This window comes from Myotis yumanensis, unplaced genomic scaffold (assembly GCF_028538775.1).
Source record: "Myotis yumanensis isolate MYYU_CA2020_CCGP unplaced genomic scaffold, mMyoYum1.0.hap1 SCAF_2, whole genome shotgun sequence".
Lineage (NCBI taxonomy): Eukaryota > Metazoa > Chordata > Mammalia > Chiroptera > Vespertilionidae > Myotis > Myotis yumanensis.
The window spans coordinates 172,779,861-172,806,283 of NW_027223753.1; the positions used below are offsets into that span (position 1 = coordinate 172,779,861).

Genomic DNA, 26,423 nt, shown 5'->3' on the forward strand with positions numbered 1-26,423 from the left:
TAAATGGTGTTGGGGAAATTGGACAGATACATGCAAAAAAAAATGAAACTAGACCACCAACTTATACCATTCACAAAAATAAACTCAAAATGGATTAAGGACTTAAACAAAAAAACAGGAATCCATAAAAATCTTAGAAGAATCCATAGGCAAAAAAATAGCAGACATATGTCATAGCAATATCTTTTACCAATACAGCTCCTAGGATAATGGAAACTTAGGAAAAAATAAACAAATGGGACTACATCAAAATAAAAAGCTCTGCACAGCAAAAGAAACCAATAAGAAAGCCCACTGCATGGGAGAACATATTTGGCAATGTTATCTTCTTTAAATTACAGGGAACTCATACAACTTAACAAAAGAAAGATAAACAATCCAATCAAAAAATGGGCAAAGGAACTAAATAGACATTTTTCAAAAGAGGACATAAAGAAGGCCAAGAGACACATGAAAACATGCTCAAAGTCACTAATCATTGAGAGATATAAAACAAAACAACAATGAGGTACCATCTTGCACCTGTCAGAATGGCTATCATCAATAGAAAAACAAGCGTTAGCAAGGATGTGGAGAAAAAAGAACGCTTATGCACTTCTGGTGGGAATACAGACTGGTGCAGCCACTGTGGAAAACAGTATGGAGTTTCCTCAAAAAATAAAAAAAGGAACTGCCATTTGACCCAGTAATCCCACTTCTAGGAATATATCCCAAGGAATCAGAAACACTATCAGAAAGGATATATGCACCCCTACATATGTTCATAGTAGCACAATTTATAATAGCTAAGATTTTACAAACAGTCTAAGTGTCCATCAGCAGATGGGTGGATTAAAAAAAAATGGTACATCTACACAACGGAACACTATGCTGTGGTAAAAAAAAAAAAAAAAAAAAAAAAGGAACTCCCACCATTTGCAACAGTATGGATGGACCTAGAGAGCATTATGCTAAGTGAAATAACCCAGTTGGAGAATGAGAAATATCACATGATCTCACTCATTTGTGGAATATAATGAACAACATAAACTGATGAACAAAACTAGAGACATAGATGAACCAAACAGATTGTCCAACCTCAGAGGAAAGGTTGGGGAGGGGGTGGTTAGAGATCAACCAAAGGACTTGTATGCATGCATATGAGCATAACCAGTGGACACAGACAGTAGGGGAATGGGGGCATGTGCTGGGGGATGGGAGCAGCCAGGGAGAGGGCAATGGGGGGAAAAGGAGACTTATGTAATACTTTAACCAATAAAGAATTTATATTTTAAAAAAAGGTATATATGTGTGCCTATCTGTATCACATAAACACAATATACATATACATGTACATAATATTATATGTTGTCTACATCTCTTTATATATTTTTAAGGGGGAAAATTGGGAATGAATGTTATTTGGGCTCTTAATTCATTCTCTGAGCAAAACTATTAAATAAGCTAGAAACTCCCGAACTTGGGAACAATATCTGATTCTTTCCAGGCTTAGCCACAGGCAACTATTTCTTCCTTCTAACCCCATTGCTAAGTGACTTTAACAAGTTCTGGGCTCAGAGACTATTTATACAGGTAAGAAAAAGAAAGTCCACCTTCAGGTTGAAGGCTGTGCAGACAATATCTGACCAATATTTAGTGTTGAAATAAATATGGAGTAGAAGGAGAATGAAACTATGTGATGAATCTCAGTCTCTTGGTGTCCTTCAATTTTTATCTCATTTTGATCAAAAGAATAACAATATGTTCATGCTTAGATAGAGGAGGGCATTCCTAAGTATGACAGGTCCTGCATCAAAGACACTTGGCTAAAAGTCAGTAATCGTTACAAAGGGAAAGGTGGAGGACATACGAGGCAAGTATTCATGGATTGATATCTTGGATGGCTCAGAAGGCATGCAGCTCAGTGTACAAGCGGAGGGTGTAGTCTCATTTCCACTTTTAGCCAAAATGATGAGACCAAGAAGAGTCACAAAGACACACTTTATTAGCTATTCTCTATGATCAAATCCTCTGTTTCTTTGTCTCCCTTCCCCACTACCTCTCATCTCCTGCAGGGCACCACATCCTCATGGAATCCTCTATGTGGTTCTCATGGTGGGAGAATAATAGGGTTGCTCATGGAGGCTTTTCCAGGACACTCAGCAGAGCGTTGTTCTTCTTTGGGGAAAGGTAGGACAAACAGCTTCTTAATCATAGGCCCATGGAAGAGGAAGGAAACATTGAGGGGTTCTCCCTGGGGATTTGTGGTTAGATCCAGGTGCACAGGGAAGGCCTCAGCAGGATCCGTTTCCTGAGATTCTTCATCATCCAGCTCAGGAAGGTACTGGACAGATCCGCTTAGCACATCTTTGGAGGGTGAGTGCATGGATTTGTTTTTCTGGTAAAACAAAAATTTTCTGGTAAACAGCAAATTTTCTCCTTCTAGGGGTGGGAGCTTGAAATAAAAATGCTTTCAATAAGGAAATGTTCTCTAGGGAAATCTCTTCTGTGGCTGGTTTGTTCTATGCCTTTCTGATGGAATGTTTCAAGGGGAGTCAGCTAGAGGGATGGGCTTCTGGTTAAAGGGTTATAAAGCAAAACAAATAAGGGCCAGGAGGAAACAAGACTGGTAGAAGCTTGATAGCAAACTTGATCCAGAGGACTTAAATGGCATATTCAAAGTCCCTAGTGGGCTGTCTTCCTGCTCCTAGTGTGACAGCAATAGCACCATTACTAATTATTTATGCTCTGCCAGGCCCAATACAGCACCCTTTATCCAGGTCTTCTCACTAATTTCTCACAAGAAACTGAATGAGGTAAGCATTGCAAGCCCATTCATAGATGAGGCAACCATGACTCAGAGAGGTAAGAATTTTCCCATGGTCACCTAGTTCATAGGTAGCAGAGCAGGACTGGAACTCAGATGGCCTCTCTCAACCACCCTTTCAACTATATCAGGCTGTCTCATATTAAGTGCTCAATAAATACTTCTGGAATGGACCAACTATTTCCATGGAAAGAACTTCTCCCATCAGTTCAGGGTAAGGGTCTTTGGGACACTGAATTTAATGTCTCAGGGCCTGCGCCACCTAAGTTCAGAGGTTGCTATTTATGAAAGTCTTAATTATTCTGCAGGAACTCCTTGGGACTAAAATAAAGAGTGACAGGTCTTTAACTAGCTAGCCTATGGGTGTGACCTCAGGGCAGCCTAAATAAAATGGTGATCATGGATCTTAGGAAAATAAAATGAGAGGATGAGGTAGGGAGAGTTAAAACATAGATATTCTGCTTTTTTTCTTCAGAGAAAGATAAACAATTAGAATGAAAAAATACCTGTGATTGAAAGAAGTCACAATTTATATTGACAAGCTTTTCGTTAAATCTTCGACTCAGAGAACCTCTGCAAATACCAACAGGCTAAAAAAAAAAGAGAGAGAGAGAGAAGATACAAAATTGTTTGAGTTTTACAATTATCAATTATCATAAATGGAAATCAACTTGCTTTCTGCCTGTGTGGACAAACAGCCAATCAACATTTATATGCTACTACCATGCAATAGGTAGGCTCTGAGCCAATTATCTCTAGACAAGTGACATGGTGCAGGGACTCGTGCACACTGAAAGAAAATTAATTAGAAGGTGGCTGGCAGGTGAGACTGAACAAGATGGCCCGAACACGCCCTGGAGTCAACTTCATGTGGTTCTTCCCTGGCCAGCTGCACCTGGGGTGGCACCATGGCTTGAAAGTCTGCGGAGTGAGTGGGGTCCCTCTGCCAGGTGGGGTCTCTTGGCCTGGCCTGTGGGGATTGGGCCAAAACTGGCTCTCTAACTTCCCCTGAGGGGTTCTGGAGTGCAAGAGGGCACTTTGCAAAGTTGCTGTAGTACAGGGTGTGGAACACAAAAGCAAGTGTGCAGTAAACCAGATTTGGGGCCAACAGTTCCCCAGCAACAACATAACCCACAGCCAAAGGTGGAATCATGCAGCCCCAGGAGTAATTGGGCACCCTCCTCTTTGGATTCAGAGTGCATCACCAAAGAACCGCTGGTGCCAAGTTACTGCAGCTTGGCAGCTCCTGCATACAGCATCTTCTGCCTGGTGGTGAGTGAGCATCATAACGACCAGTTGGATGGAGTGAGGAACAGTTAGCATATTAGCCTTTTATATATATAGACTAGAGGCTCGGTGCACAAAAATTTGTGCACTGGCGTGGGGGGATGTCCCTCAGCCCCACTTGTGTCCTCTCTTAGTCTGGGACCCCTCGGGAGATAATGACCTGCTGGCTTAGGTCTGCTCCTGGGTGGCAAAGGGCAGGCCCAATCCCTAGGTGCAGCCCCCGGTCACGCTCAGGGTAGGGCCGATTGGGGAGTTGGGGTGCCGCCCTCTGTCACACTCAAGGCAGGGTCGATGGGGAGGTTGGGGCGCCACCCACTGTCACGCACAGAGTAGGGCCGATAGGGGAGTTGGGGCACCGCCCCCTGTCACACACAGAGCAGGGCCAATCACGGCGTTGCGGCACTGCCCCCTGTCACCCACAGAGCAGGGATGATCAGGGGGTTGGGGCACTCCCCCCATCACACTCAAGGCAGGGCTGATGGGGAGGTTGCAGCTCCACCCCGTCACACACATAGCAGGGCCCATGGGGGGTTGGGGTGCCGCACCCTGTCACACACAGAGCAGGGCTGATCATGGGGGTTGGGGAGCTCCCCCCTATCAGGCACAGAGCAGGGCCAGTCAGGGGGTTGGAGCACCTTCACCATCATGAACAGAGCAGGGCGGATAGGGAGGTTGTGGCCCCGCCCCTTGTCACACACAGAGCCGCAGGGCAATCAGAGGGTTTGAGCTCTGCCCCCTGTTACACTGCTCCAGGGGCCAGGAGGCCTCGCGGCTCCGCTTGACATCGGGGCAGTGAGGCCTCGCTGCTCTGCTGATCCCGGTGCTGGGAGGCTCTGCTGATGCCGGTGCCGGGAGGCCTCGTGGCTCCACTGATCCCAGTGCCAGGAGGCCTCTCGGCTCCACTGATCCCAAGTTTGGGAGGCCTGGCAGCTCCGCTAATCCCGGTGCTTCGAGGCATATTACCCTTTTACTATATAGGATAGAGGCCTGGAGCATGGGTGGGGGCTGGCTGGTTTGCCCTGAAGGGTGTCCTGGATCAGGGTGGGGGTCCCGCTTGGGTGCCTGACCAGCCTGGATAAGGGAATGATGGCTGTTTGCAGCTGGTCACACCCCCTTTGGCGGGGGGGGGGGGGGGGGTCCCCACTGGGGTGCCTGGCCAGTCTGGGTGAGGGGCTGAGGGCCGTTTTCAGGCTGGTGGGTGACTGAAGCTCCCAACCTCTCCTTTTTTTCTTTTTCTTTTTTAATTCTGGGATTTATTTACCTTATACGGCTGTCACTGAAACTGAGAGCCGACTTTAGCTCTGAGGCTCGGCTCCAGCTCTGAGACCTCGGCTGCTGAAAGCAGAAATCTCCGTTTGTTTGGCTTCTATAATTGAAACACTGTTGCAACTCCAGCTTGACTAGCTGGCTGGCTGAAAGCATGGGGTTTGTTTAGCTTCTATAATTGCAACATTGTTTCTTAGAGTGCAAGCTCAGAGCAGTGGCAGGTGGGGAATCTTGGCTTCCTCCATCACTGGAGCAAGCAAGCCTCCTGTTCGCTTCGGCTGCCTGGCTGCCAGCTGCCATCTTGTTTGGCAGTTAATTTGCATATCACCCTGATTAGTCAATTGGAAGCATGTCAGAAGTATGGTTAATTACCATGTTTGTCTATTACTAGATAGGATTATCCCTCCAGGTAACTACCTATAGGGAGAGCTCAGGAGATTTATCTCAGTGCTGCGGCAGATGCAATGGCGTGAGCCTGCTCCGCCTATACAGGCATCCTCGGCACACCAGGAAGTGGCATCGCCCGCCTGAGCAGACCCCCTAGAGCCACTACATAGTACCCTGATCTTTCCTACTATTGGTTGCCCTATGGATGTTGTAAACTTCTGATTGGTCTGGAATGTTATATATACTGCTGCACTCACACAATAAACTTGGATCTGCGGAGTCGGGCATGCTTTGTTAGGACTCCATTCGGCCTCACCCCCGCGGGACCCCCTGCTTCAACTACCCAAACAAATCTAAATTGCCTCCAATGATGGAAAATTTAAAACTTCTTGAGGAAGAGGAGGAGAAAGATGGCTGCCGATGTGAAGGTAGACTGCAAGATAGTGTGTGAGTGAGAGAATGAAAGGAGAGTGTGTGGACGTATATGGAGTGTATATTTGTGGGTGAGGGACAACTATACTCCAAGGGACTGTTGGGGACCGCTGGACCAGGCTCCTCTGACTGACAGCTCTGCTCCTCTGACTGACAGCTCTGCTGCGGAGACCACACCATCTTGAAGAGGAGAGTGGCTGTTATGGGAAGCCTATACATTCCAGGAATTAACAACCACAACACCTAGGGACCAGCTGCAAACTCAGGAACACCAGATCTCAAGCAGCACGAATATGCAGACTCAGATGAGCTCTGCACCTTCTCATGGAAAGATCAGATTTCGCATAGGGAGAGGTAAGGTCTGCAAACCAAGCTGGAGAGAGAAACGTGAACAAGGGGATCTAGAGGTTTGGGGGAAGTCTGCATCCCACAATATCCATGGCCCTTGGGGCTAGCGTGATCCACGAATGTGGAAGGAGATCCACAGGGCTGCTGGCAGAAGGAAACTCTAAAAATAAACCCATAGCTGAACTGGGTGCAAAAAACCAGCCTGAAAGTTTACCAGTTTGCCGGCTGCTTAGTGCCTGGGGAAAAAAGACATGTACAGAGACGTTCACAAAGTTGCGCACAGTGCCGGAAGGTAAAAGTCACGACTTCAAGCACTTACTTGGCTCTTTTTTTCTCTTTAAATCCTTGCTTTTGATTACTAAGTCCAGTACATAGGATCACCCAATTGGGGACACTCTAAGAGACTTGAGGGGAAAGTTGTTTTGGGGGAACCTGGGGATCAGAGAGGGGAGTAACAATCAGAGAACCAGCTCTGGGGCAGTCCATTCTACCAAACCAGTATTAAGTGCCACAGGGAAAACAAAATCTAAATACTGGCTGGAGAGGACTTATAGCCCCAGAGGTCAATACAGAAACACTGTCACCTAGGGGTTGAATCACAAATTGACTCTTGTGTAAACACAAATAAAGGAGTCTAAGAAACAAAGAAGTACTGCCTGCTTGAAAATCAGGACTGTGGCTTACAACACAGAGGAGCAGTGGAACGCAGGGAACTTCAATACTGTCCTGACTACCTGACAGGAAACTGGTGTGCCAAACAGAACAGTAGAGGAAGTGAATGACCTTCACTACTGCACATTTTTATTTTTTCATCTTTTCCTTAGGAAACTATTTTTTTTTTCCTTTTTCCTCACTTGATTTTACCCTTTTAATTATTACATTTTTATTTTTAATCAGTATTATTACTACTACTATTTCACTTTTTTTTAAAGTGTCATTTTATTTTCTCTTTATTTTATTTTATTTTGGCATTAGTCTTGTGCATTCTATTTTCATTTTTCCTTTAGCATCATTTTGCTCTATCTTTATGCCAATACTCTCTTCCTCACTTTTCCCCTTTTGTTGTCCTGATTCTCTTACCCGATTTCTGCTTTAGATTATCCCTATTCCTTCTCTTTTCCCTGTTTTTTCACCCTACTTATATATCTAATGTTCGATCCCTGCTCTAAGTCCATACATACCTCTCTCTTTTCTTTCTTCACTAACCAATTTTTTTTCTCTCCTCCCTTTTTTTGTGTGTTTTTGTTGTTGTTATTGTTTTTTTGTCTTGTTTTATTCTAGGTTTTTTGTTTTATTTTGTTTTGTTTTGCCTTGCTTTCTCTCTGTCCTATTGTTGTTGTTTGCTTGATTGTTGATTAGATTGGGTTTTTTGGTGCTTGTTTGTGAGATCATTTCTCTTTTTTGTGTTTTTTGTTTTCATTTTTGTTTGTTTTTTGCTTCCGTTTTTCCTTTCCTCGCTTGTTATTAGTTGTTGTTTGTAGTTTGCATTCATCTCTTGGTGTTTGTTGTTTACATTTTTTTGGGATTAGTGGTTATTCTATTGGAGTTTTCTCCCCACATAGTTTTTTCCCCTCCTTCTTTATTATTCTCTTTCTTTTTCTCTCTTACTTTTTTCATTTTCTCAATATAATTTTTGCACTCCTTTTTTTTCTTATCCCATAATTCTCTTTACTCTGGTGGTCACCTTTATTTGGGGTTATTACTATCATGAATACATTTGTGTTCAGTGCCTTATGAATTATGCATTGTTGTGTTGTATTTTGTGCCTTTCAATCAACGCTGGAGAGAGAGATCTACATAACCAGATACCCAGAGAAGAGAGATCGTGGGCAACAAAGAAACAGCCCGCATATGAAAAAATAGGAGACAGCACCAGAAAAAGAGGTAAACGAAATGAAGGCAATGGAGGCAAGCAACCTGTCAGATAAAGAATTCAGAGAAATGTTCATAAGGTCACTGAAAAGAATGGAAGACAAATTCAACAATATGTGTAAGAATCAAGAAGAAATGAAAAATGACATCGCTGCTATAAAGAACTCAATAGAAAGCATCAACAGTAGACTAGAAGAAGCACAGGACCAAATCAGTGAGGTAGAAGACAAGGTAGAAAAAAATACCCAAACAGAGCAGCATCTAGAAAACAAAACTTAAAAACAGGAGGAGAGCCTAAGGGAACTTTGGGACAACTCAAAACAAAACAACATCGCATAATAGGGGTGCCAGAAGAAGAGGAAACTGAGCAAGGAATAGGAAACCTGTTTGAAGAAATAATGACAGAAAACTTCCCTGATATCAGGAAGAAAAAACTCATACAAATCCAAGAAGCTCACAGAGTCCCAAACAAAAGATTAACAAAACCAAGAGCTGGTTCTTTGAAAGGATAAACAAGATTGATGAACTTCTAGCCAGGCTCACCAACAAGCAAAGAGAGAGGATCCAAATAAACAAAATCAGAAATGAAAGAGGTGAAATAACAACCGATCCCACAGAAATACAAACAATGATGTAAAAATACTATGAACAACTCTATTTCAACAAAAAGGACAACCTAGACAAAATGGACATATTCTTAGAAAAATAGAAGCTCCCAAAACTCAACCAAGAAGAATAAAAAAACCTGAATAGGCCGATAACTACTGAAGAAATTGAAACAGTGATCAAAAGTCTTCCAGCAAACAAAAGCCCTGGTCCAGACAGCTTTACAGGAGAGTTGTAAGAAGCATTCAAAGAAGAACTAAAACCTATCCTCCTCAGACTATTCCAAAAAATTTAAGAGGGAAGGCATACTTCCAAATTCTTTCTGTGAAGCCAGCGTTACCCTAATCTCAAAACCAGATAAAGACACCACAAAAAAAGAGAACTACAGGCCAATATCCTTGATGAACATAGATGCTAAAAAATCAACAAAATTCTAGCAAATTGGATTCAGCAATACATTAGAAAGATCATACACCATGATCAAGCGGGATTTATTCCAGGGATGCAAGAATGGTACAGTATCTGCAAATCAATAAATGTGATATATCGCATAAACAAACTGAGAGACAAAAATCACATAATCATATCAATTGATGCAGAGAAAGCATTTGACAAAATCCAACACCCTTTCTTGATAAAAACTCTTAGCAAAGTGAAATAGAGGGATCACACCTCAACATAATAAAAGCCCTATATGAGAACCAAGATGGCGGCATAAGGTACAAACCTGTACGTGCTGCCCCGCACAACAACATTAAAACCACAACTATAAGACAAAAAAGCTATCATCCAGAACCATGGGAAAGCTGACCGAGTGGAAGTTCTACAACTAGAAGGAAAGAAAAAAGCATATTGAGACTGAGTGGGAGGTAGAGGCACCAAGAACACAGGTACGGAGGCGCACGCGAGGCTCTACACCTGTGTGCAGGGTTTTTTTCAATCAGAAGGGGATACAAGCTCTTGAATGCCCTCAACTCATTTACAGCGAGACTCTGGGGTCCCAGACTCCTACGGGGAGAAATGACACTGTCTTGCAGCTGGTCGGAAAGCGACCATAAATTCTTTCATTGTTATTGTTATCATGTTAATTGTTAACTGTTAACTATCCTGTACCCACCTAAGTAAAAAAAAGTATAATTGTTCACATTAACTATCTTGTACCCAACTAAGTAAAAGAAGTATGTATCTATCATTTTACTTTTACTTTTCATTCAATCTCAGAAGTTCCCTCCCCCACGGCTTTGCTTTCACACACCTCCCTAATCTATCACCAATGGATTTTATGTAACCCACTTACTTCTCCTCCTTTGATTGTAATGTATAAAACAAAGTGAAAAGCTGCCATTCTCCTGAGCATTTATCCAAATCTCTTGAGTCTCTGCTTCTCAGGAATTGTAGACAGTTTGGCTTAAATAAACTCACAAAAATTCTTTACAGGTTTGAATGCTTTCACGTTAACACTCTTCTCAGAAAAAAATCACTCTCGGCTCCTTCACCTTTTCTTTATTTAAAAAATAAAATAATTTTGATTTCTTATTACACATGCAATAGTTATTTAGAATATGGATAAACAGAACGAAAATAAAAAGACCTATAATTGCACAGAAAGATATGATTTCTTTTCTTCTAATCATTTTTCATGTGCATACATATAGTTTTTCTTCTGGAAAATAGGATTATAATTTATATATTCTTTATAACCCCCTTTTGTAAGTCAATAATATGTTGTGAAAAATCCTTTTATGGCACTGAATAGTCTTCTATGATCTTTTTAAAAATATGTTTTTATTGATTTAAGAGAGAGGAAGGGAGAGGAAGAGATAGAAACATAGATGAGAGAGAAACTTCATCAGCATTTGGCTACCTCCTACACGCCTCCTGCTGGGGTTTGGGCCTGCAATTGGGCATTTGCCCTGATCAGAAATCAAACCCACCATCTTCTGGTTCATGGATTAACGCTCAACCACTGAGCCACACCGACCAGGCTTCTATGATCTTTATAATGATTACCTAGTATTCCTCTGTTATTTAACAAGTTCTCTTTTGTTAGACACTAAATTATATCTCATTTGTTTTGTTTAAACATTGAAGCTATATCTTTTTATATATACCTAGTTAACTTCTTAAGTTAAATTCCTGGAAGAGAAATTTTAGACTCACAGAGGATAGACATTTTCAAGTATAAATAGAATATTATTATAAAATGTTGCCTCAATTTCTAAAGAATTTTAAGAATACAGTATTCACATTGAATTTACTAACATGTGTCTAAAGAGAGTGCCTGAATATTACTCTATCACCCATCTCCAGACTATATGAAGAGAAGATTAGAAATTCTTCAGAGCAGGAAAAATCCATTAATGTGGAAAGTTCTTGGAGAATGGTGCTTCAGACCTTCCCTTCTCTTCTTCATCACCAAATCACATAGGGAAAGGGCTCTGAGAGAACCTTCTGGAGAGACTGCAGGTACTGGTACCAAGTAGAGCCAGGCCCCTCACACTCAGCCTGGGATTTGCTGAGCTACCATATTTCCTAGGCCTACTTGAAAAACCAAATATCCATCAACTGATGAATTAATAATATGTGGTATATCCCTACAATTAAATATTATTTGATAATTAAAAGAAATGAAGCACTGATACATTCTACAAAATGGCTAAACCTTTAAAATGTTATGTTATTAATGTTTATTGCATTTAACATTATTATAGTTAAGATTGTTTTTCTTTTTTTTTTAAATATATTTTATTGATTTTTTACAGAGAGGAAGGGAGAGAGATAGAGAGTTAGAAACATCGATGAGAGAGAAACATCGACCAGCTGCCTCCTGCACATCTCCTACTGGGGATGTGCCCGCAACCCAGGTACATGCCCTTGACCGGAATCGAACCTGGGACCCTCCAGTCCGCAGGCCGACGCTCTATCCACTGAGCCAAACCGGTTTCGGCAAGATTGTTTTTCTTGAAATATTAACGTTTATTGCATGTAAAACAGTAATAAAAATAAAATTGATTTAAATTAAAATAAAAAAATAAAAATTGTTATGTTAAGTGAAAGAAGACAGATTCAAAAGGCCATACAGTATGTTTCCAATATATGAAATGTTCGGATAAAGGGAAAGTCACAGAGATAGAAATAGATTAGTGGCTTCCATGAGCGTGGGTAAAGGACTAAGGAGACTGATTGCTAATGGGTATGGAGTTTCTTTGGAAACTGATGAAAATATTCTAAAATTAGATACTGATGGTGGTGGCACAACTCTGAGAATACACTAAAATGTCACTAAATTGTATAGGTTAAAAGGGTGAATTTAATGGTGTGTGAATTATGTCTTAACAAAGCTGTTATCCTATCTAATAAAAGACAAAATGGGTAATTGACCATACCTTCGCTATGCTTCCCATTGGCTAATCAGGGTGATATGCAAATTAACCGCCAACAAAGATGGCGGCCGGCAGCCACGCAGCTGAAGCGAGCAGGAGGCTTGCTTGCTCCAGTGATGGAGAAAGTCAAGGTTCCCCACCTGCTGCAGCCCAGCTTGGAGCTCAGAAAGCAACAAAGTTTCAATTATAGAAGCTAAACAAACCCCAAATACCTGCTTTCAGCAGGCTGTGGCCACAGAGCTGGAGCGAGCATTAGCTCCAGTGACGGCAACAAAGTTTCAATTATAAACGTAAATAAATCCCAAGATTAAAAAAAAAAAGAAAATGGCCCTCAGTCCCTCACCCAGACTGGCCAGGCACCCAAGCAAGACCCCCACCCTGATCAGGGACACCCTTCAGGGCAAACCAGCCGGCCGCCACCTGTGCACCAGGCCTCTATCCTAACTAGTAAATGGGTGATATTCAAACTGACCCTAACAGCAGAAAGACTGGGAATGACTGGTCACTGTGACACACACTGACCACCAGGGGGCAGACACTCAATGCAGAAGCTGCCCTTTGGTGGTCAGTCCGCTCCCACATGGGGGAGCTCTGCTCAACCACAAGCCAGGCTGATGACTGCCAGTACTGCCAGTGGTGGTGGAAGCCTCTCCTGCCTCCTCAGCAGCACTAAGGATGTCTGACTGTCCCTTAGGTCTGCTCCCTGCTGGCAAGTGGACATCCCTGAGGGCTGCCGGGCTGCCAGAGGGATGTCTGATTGCCAGCTTAGGCCCAATCCCCTGGGAAGCAAGCCTAAGCCAGTAGATGGTCATCCCCCGAGGGGTCCCAGACTGCGAGAGGGCACAGGCCAGGCTGAAGGATGCCCCCCCCCCCCGCCCCGATTTCACCAAGCCTCTAGTTATAAATAAGTAAATAAATGGAGAAAAGACTTTGAGGCATTTTGTCCAATTGTGTTACAACATGTTGTGCCAACTGGCATTCCCAGCAGGTATGTCAGATGGCTTCAAGTCACTCTCTCGACCTTAGATGCATTCTTTCAAAGACGTCCTGTTTGACTTTGTCCTTCTTAAAGAGTGGCCCAAGGAATAAAACTGTATTCTAAATGTAACTGGATTTGTTCAGATATAAGTAGGACCACAATCAACCACTGAGAAGGTTTCTCTATATTTTAAACTATGATCTCTATGATCTTTTTCTGCAAAGGCATAACATTGCTGATGAAGATTGTATTTGCAATAAAATATTATTGCATCTGAGCCACCACAACCTCTAATTAGTCAGTTACTCCTTGAGGAGAAGAAAAATGTCTTTGACAGCTCATACATAATTTATGCTCAATCATACTTATAGATGATCTGGGAACACAAATCTTAAATTAGGAAAACATTCAGGAATACTCACCCCAGAGTCAGTGGGCTGATATCCAGAACTGCTGGCTTCAGTTTTGATATCTGGTGACTCTTTGATTAAATATTCCACAAAGTAGGAGGGGCCAAACACCCACTGGTATGACACAAGAGTTGAGAAATAAAAATTAAACCTCTCTATGTAGAGAAACAACTGAGGTTTGGCAGCATTATTTTTATAGAAATCATACATTCTCTGAGTCATTGTCAACACTGGTCTCCTGTTGTCCCTGTAATTCCCACCATGATCAAACCCCCTATTTTGATTTTGTTATTTAGAAAACATAATCAGCATTCATTTCTTCCCTCTTAGGGATTTGAATGGGTTCTAAAAACCTTCCCTTGGGTGAGCTTAATTTTCTTCAAGCAGTTTTGTTTTTAGATTAGTTTTTCTTTATATGATAGATATCAACATAATTCAAATGCAGATGAGCCTCCATGTCTCCTAATCCACAAAACTCAACATCCACTCCAGGCCTTAAAATAGAGCAGAAGCTGACCTGCTAAATGAGATCCATGGTCAATCAGATATGAGAATGTCGCAGTAAATAGTGAACCTGCGTAGAATAAACCAAGGAGACTCTGAGTCTGTTTCCATTCACGCCTTAAAGGCAACGAGGTAAAATCAAATCCCACAACTCTTGTGGAAATTTCATGGAATAACTTAGAAACTGAAACATAATTGATTGAATGTGCTTCAGGTCTACCAAAGCAGGGAGTAAAGATTGGATTATAACCAAAGAAGTGCCTTAATATTCTCCTCTCAGTTTAGAAATCAATAGCAACAGTCATGAGACATTGTTGGTGTAACTGGGCATTTCCACCTCACCTGGCTAGAAGCCCGGGTGACTTTGACAAGAGAATATTGCCCTGTTTTGCTGTCCTCATTGAATTTTGCAAGCGTCTCAGTGACAGTTTCCAGAACATTGGGATCTGACAAGTTAGTGGGGGGTGGGCAGTCGGGACACATTCTCTGAATCTTTCTTCGAGAAACTGTTGATGACAAAGAGAGTAGTTTAAAAATAAAGCCTCTTAATGGTTTTTAATCCTATCAATCATATGACCACAGCAAAAGCAGAGATTAAATAAAAAAAGAATTCAGTTTCGGCAAGGAAAAGGCATTATCTGGAATGAAAGTTAGCTATCAGCAGTGAGTTTTCTGCAATGAGCATGCATTCCTTTAATAATGTATTAAAAAATCAAAGCAAAATTTTTTTTCACCTAACACAAATGTATTTATGCTAGGAATTTTGTTCAAAACACATATGTGTTTATATTGACACAAAACCTTCCCCCCTATTAGTAGCTCAATACATTCTATCATTATTGCCTCTGTAAACCAGTCGAGTATCTTAAAAGGTTGGGATCTTATTATTGGTATGTCTTATTCATTTCTTAGTCTCTAACACCTAAGATAATGTAAGTGCTTTGCAAATGCTTATTGAGTGAATGAATTAGTGACATATGAAAGGTTCAAAAATGCAAGTCAGCCAGAAATTGGCCAACTTATTGTATGATTGGCTAGAATAATCATTCTAATGGTACAGCCAAAATTTCTGACTGGGGGTTACAAAACTAGTGTGAAAGTCAGAGTAAGAACTTCTCTGCAAGTTATTACAGAGCAAAACAGTTGATCAATCCTGTATTTATATGAGTGTATTTGGCTATTCTTTGGGGGAGTTACATCCACAATTTGTCACTCGTGGCACCAAACCTATGTGTCACTTTCTGACCTCCCATACCTCTGGTACCTGTGACTTTTGAGTCCTGATCTGTTTTACTAGTTGTTGTTCTCTAATTTAAGTAAGGCTCATCTTCTCAACCAGGAAGCTTCAACTGTGGCTAATGCAACATTTGTTCTGTTGCCTTGTCCCTCAAAGGAACCAGCAGCAGTGTTATGACCTGGAGCTTGCTAGAAATGCAGACTCTCAGGCCCCACCACAGACCTGTGGAATGAGAGTCTGTACTTGAACAAGATCCACCAGGGGAGTCACATGCACATAGTAGTTTGACAAGTAGCCATATCCAATTTTCCCATGCGTTGGATGCTTGCTTTCCAAAGAGAAGGATCCAGAATGAATACATGTGCATATTTGAAATGTCATTAGTTACACCCTCATTCTTAGTTCATTTGTTCAACAATATTATGGACTCCTTACACTTCTTAGGGACTTGGGGGAGGCTGTAGCAGGAAGAAAGAAGGTATAAAATACTCTGCATGAAATAAGATAGAAGACTTCAAATCAAGGCAGTGCATGGTCTATGCTCCATGAGTGCTTACGTTAAAGTTTCATAGGAATGAGAGCAGGAAAGTTTTTTCCTTTCCTGAATAGAGAACATTATAGAGAACATTGGCAGTGGACATTAAAGAATAAATATGAGTTACAAGTGTGTGGGTACCAGGGGAGGGCATCCTCAGCAGAGGGAAAGTTACAAGCAAGATGCAGAGATTTGAAAGTGCAATGTGTATTCAGAAAAGAGTGGGATTTTCAGTTAAATGAAGTACAGAGGTGATATAGTCAGAGAGGTAATGGCAAAGATAGCTAGAAAGGGAGCTTGGAGACCAGTGTAGAGATGATCCCATTTACGTCAGACTAAAAATTTAGGATTTAATTCAATATTCATGAATAAAACTATTGCAGGTAATTTAGGAAGACTAATTATGGGAAGAAGAGCAGTGCAAGTTGAATTTCACAGGGGAGGCAAGTATCAGATACATTAAGAACCTAGCCTTGGTATGAATAGGAAATAAGAATAGGAGCATAGCTCTACTTATTTCATTTTTCATCTTTCATTAAAATAAACAAAATAAACAAAATAAGAGCGCTCTCTTACCTGGGCGAAGAGTACAGTTATAAGCAGGTAAATAAAGAATTCTTAGTGGCCTGTTCACATAATATAATGCTTTGCATTTGCCATAAACCTGGAACCAACAAACATATTTTATGACATCATGGTACAAACTCTGACTTTTTAAAATACCCCCCAAAATGAAATTGGACTTTTTATTTTTAAATATATTTTTATTTATTTCAGAGAAAAAGGGAGAGGGAGAGATAGAAACATTGATTGACTGCCTCCTGCATGCCCCCTACTGGGGATAGACCCTGCAACCCTTGGCATGTGCCCTGACGAGGAGTCAAACCATGACCTCCTGGTTCAGAAGTCGATGCTCAAGCACTGAGCCATACCAGCCAGGCTGGACATTTTATTTTTAAATAATGAAAAATTTAAGGTCAATTTTGGTGGCTTTGAGAGTGAGAAACTGCCAGGGGGTAGTTTCAAACAATTTAAACTTCTCCTGGGACACACCTATACTACGTTTCCCAGATTCCCTCCCAATTAGGTGTGACTGTGTATAACTGAATTCTAACCACATAAAAGTGAGCAGAAGTGGCTGCAATCACTTCCAGGATGGCTCATGAAGATCTCCTATGTGCCATCTGTCCTCCATGCTTTTTCTATTTCTAGAGCTTGATGTAGATGAGCATGGTGACCACAGAAGCCATTAGTTGAAGGTGGCAGAGTCTAGAGCCACAGTGTGGAAGGAATCTGGGTCTCCAAATCATTCCTGGAGGAAAGCCTCCTCTTGAATAAGAATTTCTGTTTTGAATTTATATGAATAAGAAATAAACTTCTATCATGTTGGAATCAGTATATACTTTTTGGGCATGTGTTTTAGCAGCTAGTATAACCTTTATAACTATAATTTACAACAGGGTAAATGAGACTCCCAGAAACACCTCTTTAAAATCAGGTAGGTACAGTTTGACAAATCTGGTTACATGATTAGAAAAGATATCTTGATCAAATAGCTTACTTCTAAACACAATCATGTACTCAAAAGTGTCATATCAATAAATGGAAATAACTCAGGATAATTGAGAACAAATAAAAATTATTATTTTCAAGCCTCTTCAATGGTCATCTTTAAAAGGATCAATTCTCAGGCCCTTTAGGTCCTGATTCCAGAAAATTCTTCCACAGCACCCCTGAGAGCTTCAACTGTAAGCCTTTCCATTCCCCAGCCTCAAACTTCATATTAGTATTCATTAAAAAAAAAAAAGCAAAAAACAAACAAACAAAAAACCCAAACAAATAAAAAGCTCTCCCTTTACTGCTTCCACAGTCTTCCTTAAACACACATCCAGAGCACTACAGCTCAGACCTTCTTCTCACAATTTAAACACAGGCTTCGAGCCTACAGAAGAGTCTTGGAAGTAGGAAACAATTTGGGTATCACAACCCCAATAGGACTCTCAGAAATTCTCCCAAATTAAACTCTGTTTTGTCTAATAGAATTGGAATAACCACAGGGTAACCATTGTCATGAGATTCTAAAAAAGGATATTTAAAAGATGGCCAGGACACCCCGGCCCACAAGGCTCAGTGGTCGAGCGTTATTGACCTATGAACCAGGAGGTCCTGGTTCAATTCCCAGACAGGGCATATACACAGGATTTGGGCTCTATCCCCAGTGTGGAATATACAGGAGGAACCCAGTGTTAGATGTGCAGGAGGCAGCCAATCAATGATTCTCTCTAATCACTGATGTTCCTATTTCTTTCTCCCTCTCCCTTCCTCTCTGATATCAATAAAAGTAAACTGAGTGGCCAGATTATTATGACCACCCCTCAGTACAATGAAGTGAATTAGCTATGCAAATAATAATAAAACCTTGAGAGTATTTGCTTAGAAAGTTTTCAATATTTTTGGAAGTGTCAATAAAATACTGATGGGGTGGTCATAATAATGTGGCTGGTCATAATAATCTGGCCACTCAGTGTATATTTAAAAAAAATAAAATATGGTCAGAGACATAGAAACATGGAACAAACTGATGAATCTCAGAGGGAAGGCAGGGGTAGGTAGGTGGTGGGAAGAGATTAACCAAAGAACTTATATGCATATATGCATAACCCATGGACACAGACAATACTGTGGTAAAGGACTTGGGCAGGGGGCAGGGGCAGACTAGAGGAGGTAAATGGGGCGGGGGAATGAGACATCTGTAATACTTTCAACAATAAAGATAAATTTTAAAAATAAAAGATGGCATACAATGAGCAATCTTCACCCTTTAGACAGAGGATACTCTATTTCTCCCCTAAAATTCCTGGGATACAAACACTTACCTGTTCATGCAGGGGCCTCTTTTCACAGTCCTTCCACGGCTTCTTGCTGAGCACATGGCAGGTAGTATGCAGTACGTCCATTGTGAAATAGAACAGAGATCCCAGACCATCCTGTGGGAAGGGGTGAAAAAATGTACCACAGCCCACATGAAGCAGAAACCCCTAAAGACGGGTCCAAAATGTTTCTGATTTATGGCGGAACCAGTGGCTATCATATTTGTGATGATGTCTTATAGTCTATGAGACACTCGACAAGTGTCAGAGTAAGATACTGTTAGCACTTGTTCCTGTTAACAGTAAAAGCATGTAGTACAACCCAGCAGAGGGGAGCAGAGACTTCTCAGCAGGTTTCCAATTTTGAAAGCACCTGCCAACATGTGTCCCTGCAGGTCTATCCCATGGCCGGCCTATGCAGCTTGTGCAAACACCTGCCCCAGGTAGGGGATTGTCACTTACCTGTCTGTGTTCTTGGACAGCGCTCACTCGGTTGAGGCTCAGCACATAGCCTTCCTTTAGGTCGTTATTGATGTCCTGCAGGACAAATGCTGCCATACCCAGCATATCTGCATCATTGCAGCCATGAAGGAGGAAAGGCAAGTGGCTGGGGACCTTCAGGGGCACAGATGTAGTGGTGCAGCTCACGGCCAAGGTGCAGAGCACCAGGAGTAGGAGTAGACCCATTCTGTGGGGAACAAGACCCAGGGTGCTTCAGTAAATGGAGCTGCAAGGATGGGATACTTATAGGACTCTGTAAGGCCAATTTGACTGGTTTTGTAATCACAATCTGAACCTTGGACCAGAATTTAAAACACAATGTCGCATTTTATCTCCTTGAACTCTAAATGTGGATTTCCATGAGTCAGCACTTTGGATGGGATTTGCCAATGTCTTAATCTTAGACAGCTGAACAAACTCATATTCACGCGTACAGGTAAGCAAACTTACGTAACCTAACCCTTTCCCTAGAAATCATAATAAACACTCAGGTCAAGGCTCCTAAGAGGTCATGATTGGATTCTGGTTTGCCTCCTTGGTTCCAAATGAATCAGAATATACAAACTGTCCTATTCTCCCATTTCCCCTAGCACCTTCCCTCCAGCTGATGTCCTTGGCCACACCAATAATTACCCCAGACTTGGAGCCTGGGGTCACAGTCCATGATACCAATTGTATTAGTTGAATTCACACTTCCTGCCTGGCCTTCCATGTTTACCATTCTTGTTAGATCAGGAAAAAAGGCTCTAACCCCACATCACCTACATGAAAGACCAACGAGATTCCTAAAGCCCTTTGGGGATCTGGCTAGGAAGTGGTCTATGTATATTTTTTAAAACAAAGACTTCATTTAAGTAAAAAAAAAAGAGAGAGAGAGAGAGAGAGAGAGATGGTATATCAAAAGTTCATGCATCATATGCCAAACTTTTTCTTCCTTTTGTGGAGCTGTGTGGAAGCAAACTCATAAGGAAACTGAAACCTATTAGTATTGTTAGGAGGTAGACAATGATTGACAGGTAGGCTGGAATGTAAATCCCTCAAGGTTGGGACTCTTGCTTTTCTCTTTCAGCTTCTGCTTGGGGTTCAGGAAGTTTCTACTGATTGGAACTGTACAAAACACAAATATCTTTTAAAACCCTATTTAAAAAAAAAAAACCCACAGGGAGCCACTGAGAACTCTGGGATCTAATACTGAAGCTGGGCTCCCCAAGAGAGAATATTACATCTAGCTGTGAAAAGCAGTGGGAGTGGCAGCTGAAAGTTTGGGCACCCTCTTAAAGAGTCAATGCACAAAAATTCTCGGTGAAGCAACTCACCTGGTGCTCTGGCAGAGGGAGGGTGAAGCAGACTGGAGCCTTGAGAGCAAAACCCAGGACTGAGGCCTTGGGGGATAGAGCACAGAAGGCAGACAACCCAAGTTTCCTGGGCTGAGTCATTCCCTCACACAGCAGAGGACATCTTTCCCAACAGACATCTGCCTTGCATGGGTGGAAGACAGTTAAGTCACCCTATTGGAAAACACCTTGCCCTGAGGCCACTTAAGAGATTAAAAGTAACAATTAACCTCCAGGCAGAAGCAACTGCCCCACCCAGTTGAAATAACTCTCCCCACATCTGAGCACAATTGCCTAGGGCAATTCACTTCAGAATTTTATTAGTCTGTAGACCAGTGATTCTCAATCTTGGCTGCACATTACAATCACCTGGGAATCTTTTCTTTATTATGGGGTGGGGCCACAACATTAGTAACAAAAAAACAGAATTTCCAGAGGATGAGGCCCAGAAATCAGGATTTTAAAAAGATTCCCAGGTGATTCTAATGTGCAGCCAGGGTTGAGAACCACTGCTGTAGACAGAGGTGGTCTCTGGAGGCTTTGCATCTTTGCCTGATCCAATTTGTCAGAAAGAGCCTTTAACTCGTCCTACACTAGAGATTGAGAGGTGTAGAGGATCTACCTAATACACAGTCACAAACCCAAACAGACAACCAAAATGAGGAAACAAAGAAACACCCCCAAATGAAAGAACTAGCAAATTCTCCAGAAGAAAAGATCAATGAAGCAGAGATAAGAAATTTATCTGAAACAGCGTTCAGAGTAATGATGTTAAAAATGCTCAACAGTATGAAAAAAGATATAGTAACTATGAAAAAAGAACAGTTTGAGATAAATAATGACATAACAAATAAAGAACACGTTGGAAGGAATACACAGCAGATTAAGGGAAGTTGGGGATTGAATCAGTGAATTAGAGACAGAGTTGGAAATATCACTCAATTAGAGAAACAAAAAGAAAAAAAAACAATTAAAAAACAGGAGGAAAGCTTAAGGGAGCTGTGGGACAATGTGAAACGTAGCAATATCAGAATTGCAGGTGTGCCAAAAGAGGCAGAAAGGGAGAAAGGAATAGAGAAGGTGTTTGAAGAAATAATGGTAGAAAACTTCCCTCACCTGGTAAAGGAAACATCACACAAGTTCAGGAGGCACAGAGAACCCCAAACAAGAAGAACCAAAACAGACCCATGCCCAGACACATCATAATTAAAATACCAAAAATTAAAGACAAAGAGAGAATCTTAAAGGCAGCAAGAGAAAAGAAAACTATTACCTACAAAGGAGTTCCCATAAGGCTGACACCTGATTTCTCATCAGAAACTCTACCGGCCAGAGGGAATGGCATGAAGTACTCAAGGTAATGGAAAGCAAGGATCTGAGACCAAGATTACTATATCCAGCAAGGCTATCATTCAAAATAAATGGTCAAATAAAGAGCTTCCCAGACAAAAAAAAAAAAAAAAAAAAGGCTAAAGGAGTTCATCACCACCAAGCCAGCATTATAAGAAATGTAAAGAGATTGCTGTAAGGGATTGCTGAGAAGAAAAAACTGAGAGACAAACCTAGCCATACAGAATTAAAATGGCTATACTAGTAAATAAGTAGCTCTCAATAATAACTCTAAAAGTAAGTGGATTAAATACTTCAATCAAAAGGTGTAAGGTAGCAGAATGGATGCAAAAACATGACCCAACTATGTGCTGTCTATAAGAGACCCACCTCAAAGCAAAAGACATGCACAGGATGAAAGTTAAGGAAAAAAATTTTCAATACAAATGGAAAAGAAAAAAAAGCTGGAGTAGCAATACTAATATTCTACAAAATAGGCTTTAAAAGCATCATGCTAAGTGAAATAAGCCAGTCCAAGAAAGAGAAATATCATATGATCTCTCTCATTTGTAGAATTTAATGAACAACATAAACTGATGAACAAAAAGAGAGCCAGAGGGGTAAAAATATCCTAGAATATAATAGAAGTAATCCTGTTATTTGCAGGTTTTTAATATTTACTACACTTGGGTATGCTATAACATTTAGATTCCTATTCATAAAACAGCAGTACTTCCAGTATACGTATACACACACACACACACACACACACACACACACACACACAGAGATACACTCACTTGTAGAAAGAAGGGGACATATTTCCTCTTTCCCTGTGGTTTCCAGCCACACTCAAAAAGTGAAAAGAAACAGATAAAATTAATTGTAATATTTTGCTTAACCTGATGTATTCAAACATTATCATTTCAATCTGTAATTAATATAAAAATATGAATGAGCCTTAGCTGGTTTGGCTCAGTGAATAGAGCATCAGCCTGTGGACTAAAGTGTCCCAGGTTTGATTCCAGTCAAGGGCAGCTACCTTGTTTGCAGGCTCAATTCTTAGCCCCAGTTGGGGTGCATAGGAGAGGCAACCAATCAATGTGCCTCTCTTACATTGCTGTTTCCCTTCCTCTGTCTCTCCTCCTTCTTTCCACTCTCTCTAAACATTAACGAGAAAATATCCTCAGGTGAGGATTAACAACAACAATATATATATATATGAGAGAGTATACATTCTTTGTTTCATACTACCACATACCACGATTTGTTCTAGCCTCATTTATGGTGGTCCATAGTCACAGGTGGCCACCCGATCAGACTGCACAGGCTCCTCTCTGTCAAAGGAAGGCAGCAGGAGCCCCTTCTCCTGAGGCTGCTATAAGGACTGGCCACGGAAAAAACAATGCCAGGTGCTTGGCACAGCCCTGGCACACAGGACACCTGGGGACAACGTCTGCCATCAGTGCTCTGACTGCTCCTGTGGTCCTTACCTCATCTCCCACAGTGCAGATCCCAAGTGGCTCTGCTGGCAGCCTTTCCCCAGTCTACCTGAATGGAGTCAGATAAGGAGAAGCAGGGATTTGATTTTCCTCCTGGCAGGTGTGATTCAGGGCAGCGATTTAGGATTGGTTTCAGAACAGCACAGGTCAGCCACGTGAGGCATTGTTTGCTGCAGAGCTGGGTGGGTGTGGTACTTGGGATTAGGTCTCTGGGGAGTTAGAAATACAGGTATGAAGTCTTGACCTGAGATGGTGGGGTGTGTACTCAGGAAAGTTGTGCAGCAGCCACAGCTCCAAAATATCAGGCTGGCTCTGACCTGGTTAGCAATGATCTCTGCAGCTGGTTGGTTTTTCTCTCTCTTTCCCTTTCTCCTTTATCTTTTCTTCTTTCCACATCCTGAATGAACATCTACTCACTATGCTGCCAAGGCCCAGTGTTACAAATATAATAAATAACACTGATGAATTCTCAGAATGTGCCCAGCCTTGTGCTAAACCCTGTCTTCCTTCTTTCATTTAAGGTCCACAACCAAACCAGTGCTGTAGGGTACCACTGTTATTCCCATTTTATAGATGAGGAAAACTGAGGAGCAGTGAGGTTATGTAGCTTGCCCAAGGTCTTATAGCCAGGGTTAATATCTAGCCTATATGGCTTTGGGAGGAAGGCCTAGTTCTTGCCCTCAATGAGTGAGTACTAAGAAAGCAATAGGAGGAGAAACTAGCTATGCTGGGGAAGTCACTTCTCAGAAGAGGTTACATTCTGTCTGGGGCTTAAGGGCTGAATAGGAGTATGCCTGATGAGCAAGGCAGGGAGGGTAACCAGAGAAGTGGGAGCAGGAGGAGTAAAAGCAATAAATGTGAATTACATAGTTTACCTTCTGTCCTGTCAATCCTTCTCACTGTCTCCAATATAAACTGGATGGTGTCACTGCCAATCCACCCAGTAGCCTCAGGCCTCTTTTGGCAGTCTGTCTCCTAAAGTATCCTACATCTGGATACTCTTACTTTTATCAATCATATTTAGGTAATGTATGAAAAAACTCAGGATGTTTGAGGGCATGTTTTAGTGTCAAAAATATTCTTAGGATGCCATGGATGCATGGTTTAGTTGGTTGGAGCTTTGTTCTGTACATCAGAGGGTTGCAGGTTCGATTTCCAGTTAGGGCACGTGCAGTAGGCAACCCATGGATGTTTCTCTCTCTCTCTCTCTCTCTCTCTCTCTCTCTCTCTCTTCCTCTCTACCAAAATCAATAAAAACATATCCTCAATGAGCATATATATATATATTTTTTCTTTTTCCTTGGGGAAAATCTACCTTATAACATCAAAAGTGGGATTTCCTCCAAGAATCCCTGTGGTGTTGTGGTCTAAAGCACAGACTATGGGCTCAAACAAACCTGGGTTAGAATCCCAGCTCTACCACTCATCAGCTGTGTGACAAAAAGGCTTCTCACTCTCTCTGAATTTCAGATTCTTCTTTGATAAATTGAGGCCACAGAGAACCCATAGGATGGATGTGAGGGTAAGATGGGATCCCACACAAAAGTACCTGGAACACAGTTTGCCTTTAGCATCTCACCAAAGAGAATCTAAAAGAAAGAATCTAAAAGATAAGAGGAGATGGGAAGACAGGCAGGATCTCCACATGTAGGTCTCATACTCACATTCGTGAAGGAGGGTGGAGGCCGCAGTGCCGGTTTATGAAGAGATGTCCAGGATGTCAGGCTTTCCTGAGAATGCAGGGTCACTCAGACCAACCCTATGCACAAGCAACTTACGTATAAACCAGAAGCCTGGTGGCTAATTTACACTGGGGAGGGAATGCCTCTCCAGTGTCTCCGGAGCCAGGCTGGACAAGTTCTTCCTCTCAGATCACCCTTTTATATCCGGCAATCAGGCTTCATGGTCACTTCAGAACACCAGGCAACAATGCACATGGCTGAGCCGCCACTGCCAGGCATACACCCTGGTTTCTGCATGAGAGGTGGGGTCCTCAGCAGAGGTCAAAGCTTTAATCCGGGGCAGTCTCTTTCTGAAGAGCTGCCCAGCACCTGGATCAGACCTGGGCACTTCCCAAGTTACCTCATCAACACCTTCAGAAGCCAACTCAGAGGGTGTGGCCTCCCTTCAGATGGCTTCCTTCACCCAGAGGTACTGGTTCTCATGGGTTTCACTCCCAATGGGCGCATTTATTGTTAAATTCTACTCTACCCGATACTGCCCATACATGGGAAAGGGAAGCAGCAGTGCCAAGAGTCTACTGCGTGCCAGCACTGCTGAGTCCAGGTACTTACACTTAATCCCCATGATGTCTTGTTGGGAGGCATCTTCATTCCCATTTGGTGACTGTGTCACACAAAGCAATGTGTGCTTTCTAATACCCCCAGTGTGGCAACATCTGCCAAACTAACAACCAGACGTGATGGTATGACCTGTTCTCATGGAGGGCTGCAGCTCTGGCACATTTTCTTTCAGGGGAAGCTCAGCTATGAGCACGAAGAGACAATTATCAATTAAGCCTTTCTGTAGTGCATTAGAGTCAGGAATGAGGGCTCTGTCCTCCAAGATGTAACACCGCAATTATGCCTGTTGCTGGTAATTACCACTTATCAGCTGAACTGAGCAATTCCAGAATACCTAGCATAGAATTAATAATTATATAGCCCAGGCTGCATGGCTCAGTGATTGAGGTTCAACCTATGAACCAGAGTTCAAGGTTTGATTCCTGGTCAGGGCATTTGCCCAGGTTGCAGGCTTGATCCCTAGTGTGGGTTCTGCAGGAGACAGCTGATCAATGGTTCTCTCACTCATTGATGTTTCTATCTCTCTTGCCCT

The 26,423-nt window shown here is 42.0% G+C and overlaps 1 protein-coding gene across 1 annotated transcript; it reads right to left on the reverse strand.

Moving 5' to 3' along the window:
- Positions 1-1,966: 1,966 nt before the first annotated feature.
- Positions 1,967-19,687, reverse strand: LOC139004016 (fetuin-B-like). Its single transcript, XM_070406615.1, has 7 exons — positions 19,385-19,687; positions 18,929-19,039; positions 16,629-16,716; positions 14,623-14,786; positions 13,789-13,890; positions 3,313-3,396; positions 1,967-2,377 (listed from the first exon to the last, which is right to left on the reverse strand). Exons 1-7 carry the CDS (start codon positions 19,607-19,609, stop codon positions 2,090-2,092), a joined length of 1,062 nt encoding a protein of 353 aa, XP_070262716.1. The 5' UTR covers positions 19,610-19,687; the 3' UTR covers positions 1,967-2,089.
- Positions 19,688-26,423: the final 6,736 nt, after the last annotated feature.

What these genes read in the sequence shown, in the direction of transcription:
- LOC139004016 (XM_070406615.1), bottom strand. Translation starts at nt 19,609, where the DNA reads ATGGGTCTACTCCTACTCCTGGTGCTCTGCACCTTGGCCGTGAGCTGC. An exon ending in TCACCCGGGCTTCTAGCCAG is followed by an intron (nt 13,891 to 14,622) that starts GTGAGGTGGAAA and finishes GTGTCATACCAG; the next exon opens with TGGGTGTTTGGCCCCTCCTA. An exon ending in GTGACTTCTTTCAATCACAG is followed by an intron (nt 2,378 to 3,312) that starts GTATTTTTTCAT and finishes TTGTTTTACCAG; the next exon opens with AAAAACAAATCCATGCACTC.